This window comes from Monodon monoceros, unplaced genomic scaffold (assembly GCF_005190385.1).
Source record: "Monodon monoceros isolate NGI ecotype Baffin Bay Population unplaced genomic scaffold, NGI_Narwhal_1 Super_Scaffold_16, whole genome shotgun sequence".
Classification (NCBI taxonomy): Eukaryota; Metazoa; Chordata; class Mammalia; order Artiodactyla; family Monodontidae; genus Monodon; species Monodon monoceros.
The window spans coordinates 59,634,301-59,648,475 of NW_021703772.1; the positions used below are offsets into that span (position 1 = coordinate 59,634,301).

General features: G+C 45.2%; 1 protein-coding gene across 4 annotated transcripts in view; it reads right to left on the bottom strand.

Annotated features, from left to right (window-relative positions):
- RAPGEF4 (Rap guanine nucleotide exchange factor 4) overlaps positions 1–14,175 on the bottom strand; it is a 318,960-nt gene that overhangs the window by 70,117 nt on the left and 234,668 nt on the right. For all 4 annotated transcript variants that reach the window (XM_029224814.1, XM_029224810.1, XM_029224813.1 and 1 more), the window contains one exon: positions 12,506–12,689. In XM_029224814.1, the coding sequence (XP_029080647.1) occupies positions 12,506–12,689 (184 nt within the window). The remainder of the gene's footprint in view (positions 1–12,505; positions 12,690–14,175) is intronic.

Below are 14,175 nucleotides of genomic sequence, written 5' to 3' on the forward strand. Positions count from 1 at the left end.
AGCATATGCTGAAAACGTGACCGCGTGTCAACCTCAGTGCAGCATATACTGAAAACGTGACAGTGTGTCAAGGCTGCCCTTTGAGCCGCTGAGTTAGTCTTAGGACCTGCACCAAAGTGTGGGAGAAGACAGGTAAAGATGGCAACTTTCAGGCTATTTTCGAAACCCACTCAACTTCCCACTGCCCCACACTACTGAGCACAGCCTGAAGCTCTCCTCCCCCAGGCCAGTGCCCTCCTCCGTCTCTCCCTGGTCTTCCAGACGTTTCTTCTCAGTGTCCTTTATGAGCTGTTGTTTTTTTTGTTCACCTCTTGAATTGTGCTGTGCCCCCCAGGCTCTGCCACCTTCAGCTCTGTTCTCACTTCGTTCTACCTTCTCTCCGTGGGAAAAGTCCCCAACTTTCATCTATACGATGCCAAGACCTAAATCTTTATCTCTAAACAGATTTCTCTCTTGAGCTCCAACAGCTTCCCGGCCATCAATTCCCAGACAACCCACAAGTGTCACAAGCTCAGTCTGTCCAGAAGTGCTCCCTCATCATCACACAAGGCTCTCTTAAAGCAGGCCTCAACTGACTTTCCTAGACTCATCTCTCTTTCCTCTCTTCACACCTTCCCTCATGGCTGTCTATGTTCTTTGCTCCAGGGATAACCAGACATCTCCCTGGTCCTCAGACACGCGAAGCTCTTTCTCGCCTCCAAGACTCTTCACGTGCTCCTCTCTTTGCCTGGGATTTTTAGTTTTTTCCTGCTTCAAGCCCAGCTCAGATGTCCTCTCGCCTAGGTAAAACTGGTTCTCCAAAATGTATTCTTCCATGGCACATGATCCAACTGCTGTGGCAATTACAACATACTGTGAAGGATGTTATTTGCTTAAAAATCCGTGATTTTACACTGCTCTTCTCAAGAGAAGCAGCATCTGGTAGTGCAAAGGGTGCTAAGCTAAAAACAGAAACGGGATTTGAGGTCTAAAACAGGAACTTCCTAGGTGCCCAACTGGTCTAATGCCTTGTCCCTACATCTGTAAAAATAGGGATTAAATGAGTTAATATACACGAAGCATTCATACTTTGGAAATATGGCACACATGCAGGATGGCGTTATTAAGGGGGAGGGTGTTCAATCCATCCCATCAGATGAATGCACGCACAAGTTCTCATGATTCGTGCGGAAGTCAAGGTCTGCCCAGGGGAGATGGCAGCAGTGCCAAGGACCAGTTCCTGTTCTGTGGCCTGAAGGAAACAGGGGCTCACGCTCTGTTATCCTTCCCACTGAAGGTCCATTAGGACAAGGTGCCCATGACACAACTCACTTTAGGTACAGCACACATAAGTGTCATGGTAAGTAGTTAATTATTAATGGAGGGAGGAGACAGGATGAGAATGTTGGATCTCACCTGTTACTCCAAATCCCATTCAAAGATAGAAAAGACAGATTTTTCTGTAGGATTATAAATTTATTCACCCAGTTTTAAGAAGTTACCATTTTAGACCAGCTGAAGTTATTCAGTCTAACTAAGTCCAGATCAGTGGGGGCCTGGACAGAGATGACCATGAAAGGCCAAGCAGCACCTGTTGGGTAGGACCCTTTTTATGGTCAGAATTTTGTCTGCCATGCTAAAGGTCTGATAGGAAAGATATTTAGAAATCCAAAACAGCACTGAAAATACGTAATGTCACCACGACAAACCATAACATAGCACTATCCGTGGACATGAGAGTTTCAGGAGTTCTCGGGTGATAGGAGGCAGATAGGGATAGAAGGCTGAGACGTGTCTGGAGGCAGACACAGCTCTGGACTCACGGAAGAGACCATCACAGGAGGGAGACAGCACTGCTGATAAGACAAGGGCAGGAGAGGGTCCCAGGGCTCATCAAAATACTGCTCCACTCAGGACAGGGGGCCGCTGGGCCCCTCTCCCACTCTACGTGCCGAGCAGCAGCCTGCCCCAGGGTTCACTGCCAGGCTACAGCTCGAGACCTGCTTCAGAAGGAGCCTGAGAAGGAAGCAGAGGCCTGGGCCCTCCTGCCAGACACAGAGGACGGAAAGAAGTGGCAGCTCTCCCAGGAGGGACTTCCCGGGAAGGGCTCTGTTCTGGGAGAGCCTCCTTCGTGGGAAGATGGTAGTGGCTTCACCCTGCCTGCCCCCCTCATGCCTCTGATAAAGCAAGGCCTGTCCGGAAGCATGGCCCCCACTGCCTTCACAGGGGTGGGAGTGTGGATGGCCAACCTGCAGAGACCCACGTGGAACTTATTCTACCCCTGGACCTCCATTCATCAATAACCAAAACGAAGAAATATAGACTTCCACGGGGCTTGCTGGATGCCCTGGAGAAACCCGTGACAGCCATTTGAAACAGAACGGAACAAAGCCTAGAAACAGTTTAGTCTGCGAGTCCTAAATAACATCCCGAATAAAAGGGAAAAAAGGAAAAAAAAAAAACAAAACAAAAACGAGCCTGTGGTCTACAGTGGTCAGTGTCATCACAGGGCAGGCCACTGTCCCTGGGCGATCCACCCAGGTAGGAACCAACTTTTTGGTCCTGTTTACAGCACGTGTTTTAACAAGGTGAGAGAAGTCAGGACTGCAGGGTGTGAACAGACTTGCTTTAGAAAATGAGCATATTCACAGTTAACAAAGCAGCAAAAGCGTTCGGGAGAGGTGTGCCATGAGGTGTTTCCATGGACGTGCTGTTAGGGTTGAAAGTTGAGGGAGGTCCCAGAGAGGAGGCCAGATGGAGTGAAAGTTGGTGTGGCCAGCCTGCATCCACCGAATCAAATGGGAGCCCCTCCCCCATCCCAGTGGACTCTGTGGCCGCAGTGACAGAACAAGCCCAGCCAAGCCGGAGCCACCCGCTCAGAGCCGCTGTGCCATCTAGTGTCTCAGAAGAGACTCACCTCTCTGCTCTGGAAACAGACGAAAGCTCTCTCCTCTCGATGTACCCCACCCCCTGGAAGAGCGTCCGACACCACATCTAACATGGAGCCATCCCTACCACGATCACTGAACAAAAGCGGGCTCGTCGTGGCAAACAGTGGCATTAAGTACCTCTCATGCTTTGGTCTTTGTGGGGCGGACAGAGAGAAAACTGGAGAAGAGATCCTGCAGATCAGCCCCCAGCCTGTTCCAACAGTAATGAAAGGGTCCCAAGGACTGAAGGCAATTTGGCTTTCAAGAGTCAAGGGAACACTGTGCCCCGCGCGGGAGGAGGGAACTCCCAACGCACCTTCACAGAGGACATGCGAGGCTGGGGAAGTGAATTGACTCTCCCGGCTGCTCTGAGTGGCAGCCGGTGAATGTACCTGGTCTTTACTCGTCCTTCTCCAGATGTCACAGGGAGAGGTATTAGGCATCCCTGCTTCTTTACAAATCTGCGTGGTGCCACATTGATGTGGATTTGTTGGATCCTGCTGTGGAAAGGCCTAGTTTCTGCAGGGGATGCATTCCGGCAGCAATGCCTTAGTTACAGACAAGATAATAAACGGGGATGGAGGGAGAGGCATTTTATACATTAAAGGATGGGAGGACTCAGGTGATATTGGAAGCTGCTGGTAAATACAGTTTTATCAAGGAATTTATCAAGGTCAGAGACAGAGCAACTCAGTTACTGGAACGTGGATAAAATGAGGGATTCGTCCAGGCACTAAGCAGGCACACTGGCATGGCCAGTGGTAACCTAGGCAGGTGAAAAGATCCAGTTCTTCGAGAACTGTCGCCTAGTAGACGTATTCCCTGGTGCATGGGGAAAATACCCAGAAAAGTCAATGTTATAAATATCTAAGCAAGACCTGATCACGCGTCAAAATAAAGGAAACGCTTTATTATTTTTTTCTTGGGGGTGGAATGCTTTATTTTGGTGGCAACACTTCACCTCAACCCACCCGATCCTCCTGCTTTCAAGTCATTTCTCAAGCGTGGATCATTTCCCAACACTCTTCAGATCTTGAGATCTCACCTCACCCCCCTTCCCTTAAAGGAAAGTTTGGTGTGGTTTTCCACCCCCTTGTCTAAAAAACCAGCACAACATGTTTGTTTCTTTCTCTTCTCACCTCCCAGGACCCTTGCTTCCTAAGAGTTAGCAGTTAAGTATTTGAGTCATTCCAGGAGCTCGGTGACTTGCCATTTAAGGTGTCCTGCCCAGCTCTGTCTGCTCACTTCCCTGACACACCACCACCCCTCACCTTACCTTTAACCCAGAAAAGGACATCTTAAGCTTATCAGATACAATTAGGCATTTTCTAGTTCTGATAGCAAAGCCTGTGCACACGGGGGTTCTTCCCTTCTCCGTGAAGTTGGAAATGAATACAGTTTACAACTGCAGTGAAGGGTAAAAGCTTCATGGATATTTGAGAGAAATGAAGTCATCCCCATCAGGACATGGGGTCAGGGTTCTGTGATTCAGGGCCTCTGAGGGCTAAGTGTTTTGGGGACAGTGTGATTTGAGGTTTTTCATGTTTAGAAACCGAATATGCCAGAAATTCTCCCAGCAGAAGTGTTTACTATAAGGGCACGATAGAAGCGTGCCATTAAACCTTTTAAAAGGTACGACTATAAATATTTTCCTTTAAAACACTTAAGCAGCAACTTGAGAAAAACAAACCAATTTGGATAGAAGTAGATAGTACAGCAACCTGCCTTTGTGTATGAGACATACGTGTCAGGTAGAAAATGCAAATGCTTTTTGAGCAGATGCCATGTGGATACATTATTTCTCCTTATAAAAATTAACTCTTCATGAATCAGGGACAGATAGATTATCCATATTTCTTGGGACTCCACTGCTTGTTCAGTAAATCCACCAGAGAGGAAGAAGTTTAGGCGATCTATTAGAGAGGAAAGATTATTATCCATGAAAAAAGCGAATGAAACTGGATTTGGAGTAAGCAGACTTGGGCTCAGTTCCTGGTTCAGCCACGTATACTACTGTGTGATGTTAAAGAGGACACTCGCCATCTACTAACCTCAATTTCTCCATCTGTAAATTGTGGATAATAACATTAGTCCTACTCAGTTCATAGCTATTCTGAGGTTCGAAGAGGTGATATATGTGAGGTCACTATATAAAACGTAGAGTGTGACTCATTTTTAGTTGTTAAGTTTTGTTTGTGATCCTGGCTAGTGTGTTGATATAATTTTTTTCTACAGTACATTTGTACCTCATCCAGGCCTATGCAGTAATAACTTAATGAGATGAGACTACTCTGCAATAATTATTTTAAAATCAGATTTCCATGACATCTTTCCTCAGTAATGCTCAAAGAACAAAGCCAAGAGGCCATTTCGAAGCCTTTTTGGCCTGGGATAGGTGGTAGACCACAGAACAGGACACAGGATCCAGAGTCACAAAGACCTGGACCGAATCCTGAGTCCACCACTTTCAGGATCAACACAGGCAAGTGACTTAACCTAAGCCTCACTTTCCTAATCCATAAAATGCGGATAATATTAATAACTACCTCGTGGTTCTGTTGAAAGAATTGAATTAGACAACTGTTGAGCACAGTGCCTAGCACACGTGTGTTCAATAAATGTTGGCTGTGATTCAATACTATTACATTTGTTTTTCCATTCACAATCCCTTTGTGAAACTGGGAGAGAGTAAGCAGATATTAAATTTATGGTTTAAGAGGTCTGTAATCTGGAGATGTTGGGGGACTTACTGGTAACTCGGTAATACTAGAATCCGGGGCTCTTGTGCTTAATATTGCTTTCACTTTATTTAGCAGACTCTTAGGTCAAATGCATGTATCTCAAATGCTGTCCTTAAATATAATTAATTGTAATCTCATAAAACTCAATATCTGGCGTTCTATCTTTAGTCTCAGCCCCTCCAATCCATTCTCTACAGATAGCAGAAAAACCTACCTACTGCGAAGCTGGCCATGCCACATCTCCCTTTAAACCAGTCAACGGTGCCCCAAATGGCTATAAAATAATATCCAAGGAACACAGAAGCAGACCTTCTTCAATCTGACCTCAGCCTAACTCTCCAGCCACATTTACCAGCACTCCTGGTCTGGGCACTCCTTCGCTTCCCTGCTGGAACTTCCTTGACATCTTTCTAGCCACAACCCCACTCCTGCACCCCTGCCAGGCTAGGAATTCTTTCTTTGTTCTGGGAAGAAGAGCACTAGAATATTATTTTCTGCTGCCCTTAAGAAGAAAGGACTTGAGAATCAACCTAAACATCCAACCATGACAAACTGAATGCCTTGAGGAACATTCAGAGGATAGACTACTATGCACCTATTAAAAATCCCACCTTTAAAAAATACTTAAGGTTAAAAGAGAATGCCATGACATATTATTAAGTGTAAAAAGTTAGGGATTGAAAAGTAACCAGAGGGATAGGCACCAAAACGTCAATAATAATTATCTCTGGAAGATGTGATTGGCAGGTGTTATTTATTCTTCTTTGACTCTTTTCAGTAGTTTCCAAATTTTGTATACGAGGAACAGATTGACTTTAACAGTAAAAAGTCATAAAAATCTTGAGGCAATCCAATAATGATCCCTAAACTGTAAACGGCAGCTACACCCATCTTTCTGTCTCCCAGATCTGAATCCTAATGGCAGCAATCCAATGGCTGGGTTCCTGGGCATGTAAACATGAGGAATAAGTGGTAAATTGCTTTCATAGGGGAGAGGCAAATCTAAACTCAAGAAACGAATGCCCACTTACTGCAATCATTTCTTCTGGTAAATTCCACAAGCTTACACTTAGGGCACAGAAATCTTTCCAGGAAAAACAAAGGCAAAGTTGGTCACGCAGTGAAGAAAAAGAATCACAATAAAATCTTTTTTTTTTTTTTTTTTTAAATTTCATAAAGATTAGGTCTTTCAGTCATGCTTCTCTTTTCATCTGATTTGCATCTGAGGATGGACTTCATAACTCTGAACATTCTCTTGGCATATCCCAACAGAAATCAAACCCCTAGGCACCACTCATTTTAGGCTTGCTAATCTGGGTTCCCCTGAGGAAACACATTTCCCTGTAACTATCAGGATTTCAAATTTCACACCCTCCAAAACAGCTTGGACAGGTAAAGACCCTATTAAAAGCAGGCTCGGGCTTCCCTGGTGGCGCGGTGGTTGAGAGCCCGCCTGCCGATGCAGGGGACACGGATTCGTGCCGCCGTCCGGGAAGAGCCCACATGCCGCGGAGCGGCTGGGCCCTTGAGCCATGGCCTCCGAGCCTGCGCGTCCGGAGCCTGTGCTCTGCAACGGGAGAGGCCACAACAGTGAGAGGCCCGCGTACGGCAAAAAAAAAAAAAAAAAAGCTGGCTCTGCTAATGAAAACACACAGCCTCTCAAGTGCCCTCTAGAGCAAGTGCATGGAACAGAGGGTGGAGGCTGTCTTAATGTAGCCAACTGACTGATAAAACAACCCTCCTTCCCCCTTCTGGTATTTTCTCGTATCACTTGATTATCTTAAATTGTTTCCTTTCAATCTTATGCCCCATAGGATATGTTAGAAAATATTACTCGATCACATGAATTAAATGAACTCCAGCTTATGAGTTTCTGACCCATTTGGAAGACTCCAGAACCTACCAACAATTCTCTTATGTGTTTATATATATATATATATATTTTTTTTTTTTTTAATTTCATTTTTTTCCCCCTTCTGCTCAGGCCCAACTGTCTTAAGCTTCTAGGCTTTTAGGGAATTTCAAAATTGCAGACAAACCTAGAATTAGATTTGGGAAATGGCATCTTCTTCATTTCCCTCCCGCCTTTAGGCTGGTTTCTGATAGATCATTCTAAACAGTGCAGCAGTAGGTCTCACTTTACTTGGAAGGAGAAGTTGGGACGCTTGTATGGCAAGGGCCTTCTTTGTCTCCTTGAAGTCTCTTTTTATCCAGCTGGCCTCAAGTTCATAACATCCTGCTTACCTGCTCATTCTACATCTCTTTGCCCATGGCCCCTCTCCAAAGTACCTGCTCAAAGGTAGCCAGAATCCATGTTTCTGCTGGTAAGGGTCTCCACTGTATCTATTTGCTGTAGGGTAACCTCTTGTTTTTAGACTTTTAAACAAAGCAAAATCAAAACAATAAGCTCCAAGAGCTCAGTTTAGGTTTGATGGCCCTGTCTGGAAGCCGCAACAACAGCACCATCAAACTGTCACTGTTCTATAGCACTTGCCCCCAAATGCCATCCAGGTCTGCACCTGTAAAACCGGGATGGGCATTGTGAGTCACTCTGCCTGCCACCACATAAAAAGCTAATTTCGCATTCAGAATGTATGTTTTTTTTCAATACCAATAGCAACAAGAGTGTGCCAAAAAATTTCCCCTGAAGCTCTATTCTGTTTTTTAAACTACAGAACATTCTTTCATAGTTTGACAGTTAAAATGCCGCAGTTAATGTAATAAACAGAGAATTTTTCTAAGTAGCCTGTCAAAACAAGTGACACGTTTTTTTTTGCTAGTGAGTCTCAGATTCAGAACAATAGGAAGTACCTTTCAAAGCAACATCTTCATTATACAATCAAATTCTCAAAGTAATCTTCTCATCAAAGAATATTGTGTTATTTCTTTCTCAGTAATTATCAGAGTTCTGCAACCTCTCTGGCAGTGGTGACTATTATAAAATGCAGCTGTGCTGAGTTACTATACTGGGGGGTCTTGCCCCGGTCAATATGGAACCAATGCATCTCTGCCTCCATATTTCTTAATGACTTGGCAGTTTGGGCAGTAAAAAGTCAACATTTACAGAACCTGTGAACATGCCCTCAAGTTCCCAGGAGCAAAGTGCTCGGCTGCTCTCTTCAAGGACAGCAGTGATACCGTCAATTCTTGATCAACTCAGCTTATTTTCTTTCCACTTAAGTAAAGTAGAAGCTCCAAAGGTTATTATCAGATCAAAAAAATGTTTTTTTGTGTGTGTGTGTGTGTGTGTGTGTGTATAGTTTGAAAGTCTGTCTCATAAAATTAGATTCCCTCTTTTTCACTTTTCCATTTCTTAGGGGCTGTCATTCCAATAGAAAGGAAATCTAAGAGTACCAAGTCAAAAGAACTACCAGCCCAATTCCAACATTTGAGGTTTCATAAAACCTGAAAAGATGGGAAGATCCCAAGGGCACCCAAAATGATGTACCTTGGGATACTGGTGAAACCTGTACTTTAGCAGCCAGTGATAGGTTAAAAAAGTCCAAACTTTGGAATGTAATTTTCTCTGAAGAATCTTTGGGCTGCCAAGGATCATGCGATTCAATGCTGTATGGAAGAAAAGAGAAGCACAAGTACAGGCTCCTATTTCTAAGGGTAACTCATGAACCCAGCTCTCAGGCTCTTGTGAGGGTGAATCAAACAATTAGCACAAATATCCCTTGCGTGGTGCTTTGCACACAACCAGCACTCAATATATGTTTGTTGCATCTGAATCTAATTTGGGAGTGCCTATCGCATTGGATTAGAAACTCTCCAAAGGCATGAACCATTTTGCTACTTTTTAAAAACATCTTTGGTAGATGCTCAGAAATATTTGTGAATTGAATGGCATTTCTGTCTCCCTTGAAGCAAGGGAGAGCTGAGGGAACATCAGAGCTGGGGCTAAATGTTCATTTATTCATTCATTCACTAAGCAAAGGTTTACTGATGGTCAGCTTGGTGTAATGCACAGAGCTAGGGATACGGCCTTTTCTAATTTCCACAACAAGTTCAATTTCCCTCTCCATATTACATTCTATCAACATACACTACATTTTCCTTTGTAGCATGTAGTGCAGTGGTGATTAAATGATTACTTGCATAACTAGTTGTTTACGGTCTGTCTTCTGTCCCAGACAGAAAGCTCCAGGAAGGAAGTGCAACCCTCTAGTTCAATGCTGCAGCCTTTGCAACTAACATAGTATCTAGGACAAAATAGATGTTCAATAAATATTGGTTAAATGACCAAATGAATGAAGTAAAATGAGCTATGTCTTTGCCTTTAAGAAACTCGCAGTTTCCAATAATGTTTCTCACCAGGGGCATTCTTTTCAGGGCAGCTTGTTTTGGAGGGTTCTAGGCACTGGTGTGTGTTCAGCATCCCACATTTCCTGACGCCCCTAGGGGCTGCCCCCATCTGATTCAGAACCACTGTGTGATGTGGGCTTGAATGAAGATGGCAGCAAGAAGAGCAAGAGGGGATGAAGTCAGCAAATGATGAGGTAAACGAAGGACAGTGAGACACGGGGGTGTGGGGAAGAGAGAGGGGAAGCAGTCTGACAGGAAGGAGAACACGGTTTAGAGTGGGGGCCTTCATCGGAGTTCCCCAAGCCCTGGGGATTCTCCCTTCGCTCCCCAACCCCTGTGGTCCTTCAGGGCAGAGAAAACATAAATTCCTGGGCAGTTTTCTTGACTACGACGCATGATTAGGTCAGTGAAGCTCTGGCTTTGCTGTTTGATATTTTGGATTTTCCAGCAACATTTTTGTTTGAAGAAAGTGTCTGGAGGCTAAAGGAGCTAAAAACCATGGCTCTGGAGTTAAGGATGACGACGCTAACTGGGTGGAGGGAAGGTCTACTGAAACACACGGTGCAGGACACTGAGACCCGAGAGGAAGCTGTGACAAAGGGGTCACGGTGTGACCAAAAAATGAGCTATGCTGAAGAGCCTTTTTGCAGCACGGAGTAAGGGCAAGGGAAAGGGGGGAATCCTGGGAAAGGGAAGGAGGGTGCGGTGAGAGGCTGCCGTGAGCTGGTGTGCGGGGCCCACGCCGGGAAGCTGGTCTGAGGGACACCTCGCTCTTGGAAAGCGCCCAGGGGACACGCGAGACGGGTAAAGTATAAGGCTCTTGTCGAGCCCCGCTGACGAATGGAGGTCGGCCAAGCCAGTGACTCAGAGTCGACACCCACAGCTGGCGCACACCGGTTGCCGGGTGGAGAGGGATTTCGTTTCCAGCAGAAAAACATAAGCTGTGTGTGCAGTGGTTTCAGATTCAGGGGCCAAGTCACCCCTCATTGAAAAGGTCTCCCTGAGGTTGGGACTGAGGCATATACCCTTCTTCATATACCCTGTGGCAATTAGCTGAGTGCCCTGAACAGATGAGGGGCTCAATACACTCTTTCTGGATTGATCTGATAAAACTCATCGGAGTCCTCAACTTTAGCTGATGGTCAGGTGGGTTTCCACTGAGCTGGAAGGGAGGGAGCACCTCACTGGCTGATTGGAGGCCTTGAAGAGTTTACTGGAGCAGTGGCGTTCTCTTAAGAATGTGCCCTTAAGATAAAAACCCTAATTCAAAAAGATACATCCAGCCCTATGTTCACAGCAACGCTATTCCCAATAGCCAAGACGTGGAAACAACCTAAATGTCCATCAACAGATAAACGGATAAAGAAGATGTGGTGTATATATATATATACACACACACACACACACACACACAATGGAATATCACTCAGGTATAAAAAAGAATGAAATAATGCCATTTGCAGCAACATGGATGGACCTAGAGTATATCATACTAAGTGAAGTAACTCAGAGAAAGACAAATATTATATGGTATCATTTATATGTGGAATCTAAAAAGTAATACAAGTGAATCTATATATAAAACAGAAAGACTCACAGACATAGAAAACAAACTTATGGTTACCAAAGGGGAAAGGGAGGGGGGAGGATAAATTAGGACTATGGGATTAATAGATACAAACTACTATACATAAAACAGATAAACAACAAGGATTTACTGTATAGCATAGGGAACTATATTCAATATCTCACAATAACCTACAGTGGAAAATAATCTGAAAAAAATATAAAACTGAATCACTTCGCTGTACACCAGGAACAAACACAATATTGTAAATCAACTATACTTCAATTAAAAAAAATAAAAAAAAGAATGTGTCTTTAAGCTAAGGAGCAGAAGCCTCCGCATGGGGTGAAAGTATGTGCTGAATGAATGAAAGTAGGCATACAAGCACAGGTATGAGGTCTAATGGTTCTGACGACCTCTGTCCTATTGCATCAGGAAGAAAGGGGCTTCCACAGTCTGGCACAGAAGCAGAGCAGTTTGTTTGTCATGGACCAAAGGTCATTTAATATGTGGACCCAGCTTTGACACCCCGAGCCGACTGCGAAAAATCTTTCTAGCTTTAACTCATGCAAAAGGGAAGTGGAACTATCTGGCTCAAACACAAGAGGCAGACATACTGTCACTCCTTCAGCATCTCTCCTTTGGCCCTGGGGAAAGGAAGGCCACGTCTTTTTTTTTTTTTTTTTTTTTTTTTGTGGTACGCGGGCCTCTCACTGCTGTGGCCTCTCCCGTTGAGGAGCCCAGGCTCTGGACGCACAGGCTCAGCGGCCATGGCTCACGGGCCCAGCCGCTCCGCGGCATGTGGGGTCTTCCTGGACCGGGGCATGAACCCGCATCCCCTGCATCGGCAGGCGGACTCTCAACCACTGCGCCACCAGGGAAGCCCGGCCACGTCTTTTGAAGTCAGCCTTGCTTTCCTCCGCCCAGGTGTGCGCCTTTGCACGGGTGACCTGCAGGGGGAGCCGCACGGTCTCACTCACGGTTTGCGGAGGATCATCCTCATGTGGGCGTCGGGGCCCATCTGCGACAGCAGCAGCATGGTGTCTTGCAGCTCCTCGTCACACTCCTTTTTCTCCTCCTCTGTAGGCAAAGGGGCATCCTCATGCTCATCATCCAGAAATCGATAAAACAAATATTTATCTTGGAAATGATGCTCCTGGTCCACTATGGGAAACACGGAGGCAAGCGTCAGCTGCTGCACCTCTGCCTCACGGGCCCGTTTACCAGAAACGGATGGACGGTGTCGGGCAAGAGAGCCAAGTGGCAGCAAAGTGGTGAGACTCCTCACCCGTCTCCCTCGGCCTCACCCAGGCGGGTGCAGCTGTACGATGCGACCTCCGGGCTGCAGTCATGCACCTCACAGCCCTCTCTGACCCGCCCATCTCCTGAGCTGCCCTGGGACTCTCGTATGAGAACCTGCCAGCTTTCCTGAGATGAGCACTCTGACCAGCAAGAATTGCCTTGGTGACATTTTCTAGCATGTGGGTTATATGTCCTAAACAGGAAAATAACCAACTACCAGATCATGCTCTATAATGTTTGTTTGTTTCAAAGTACAGACTTGGCAAAAAACAGAAAACCCGACTTCGTCAGGATCAGAATTGATGTTTTTCTTTCTATGTGTACTGCTTATAAACACGTCTGTCTGCAGTTAAAAAATTAAAATTGTCTGAACAAAGCCGACAAGACCAAGCATCTAGGTCATATACCAAACATCTAGGTCATATACCCCTAGGATATTATGGTAATTTCCTTCCAGTTCAAGTTTTAAAGAGTTGTTTTTTTTTTTCTCTTATTCCCTTTAAACAAGAAGATTTAGATCTCAGTAGGACAAAGTCATAAACTTGGCTTAAAATCCCTCATCTCTGTGTCTTAAAGCGCTTAAGCCCCTTTTCAGGAGGGAGCATCAACCCTATCCAAAGATAAGGAGGAGTGGGAGGATCCTTGCTGCGCAAAATATGATCCCTGGAACTGCAGCATCAGTGTCGTCTGGGAGCTTTTGGAAATGCAGACTCTCTGGACCCATCCCGGCCCTGATGAATCAGAATCCGCATTTTAACAAGAGTTCCAGGTGATTTGTATACACAGTAAAGTCTGTGAAAACACTGGCAAGAGCATCATTAGATTCCCAGGTATTTAAAAATTAAAGGAATGATTTTAATAGTTTGTCTGTTTGGAAAAGTGATCTTTAAACAAATGGCATGAGGAGTTCAATCACAGTTCCACTCCAGTCCTGAATAGCTACTCTGCTCAGTTAGAGCCCCTATGGATATCAGGGGCTACGCCACAGAGCGCACTCCTGATATTACGTGTGGGTACATAAAAACTGGCTCTCCCAGAAAACTCAGCTTCTGAATTCAGTACTCTCTTTCATGTTATCAGCCCGGCCACACACTCTGTTGCTCTTCCATCGGCCCCTGCATCAGGACTGCTATGCAATGCTCAGAGTATAATCATGCTATCGATGAACCGTGAATGCAAACTAATAAACATAATTGGAACTGATGCACTCGGGTTTCAATTTCATTTTCCCTTCATCCGCTCTCCCAAGTTAGGAAGGTACAATGGTGGAACACTGCAATCAACGGCATCCACTTGCTGCATTTGTATTGCCGAATGAAGATGCTAGCTCTGCGCGTCCCTAAAGGGA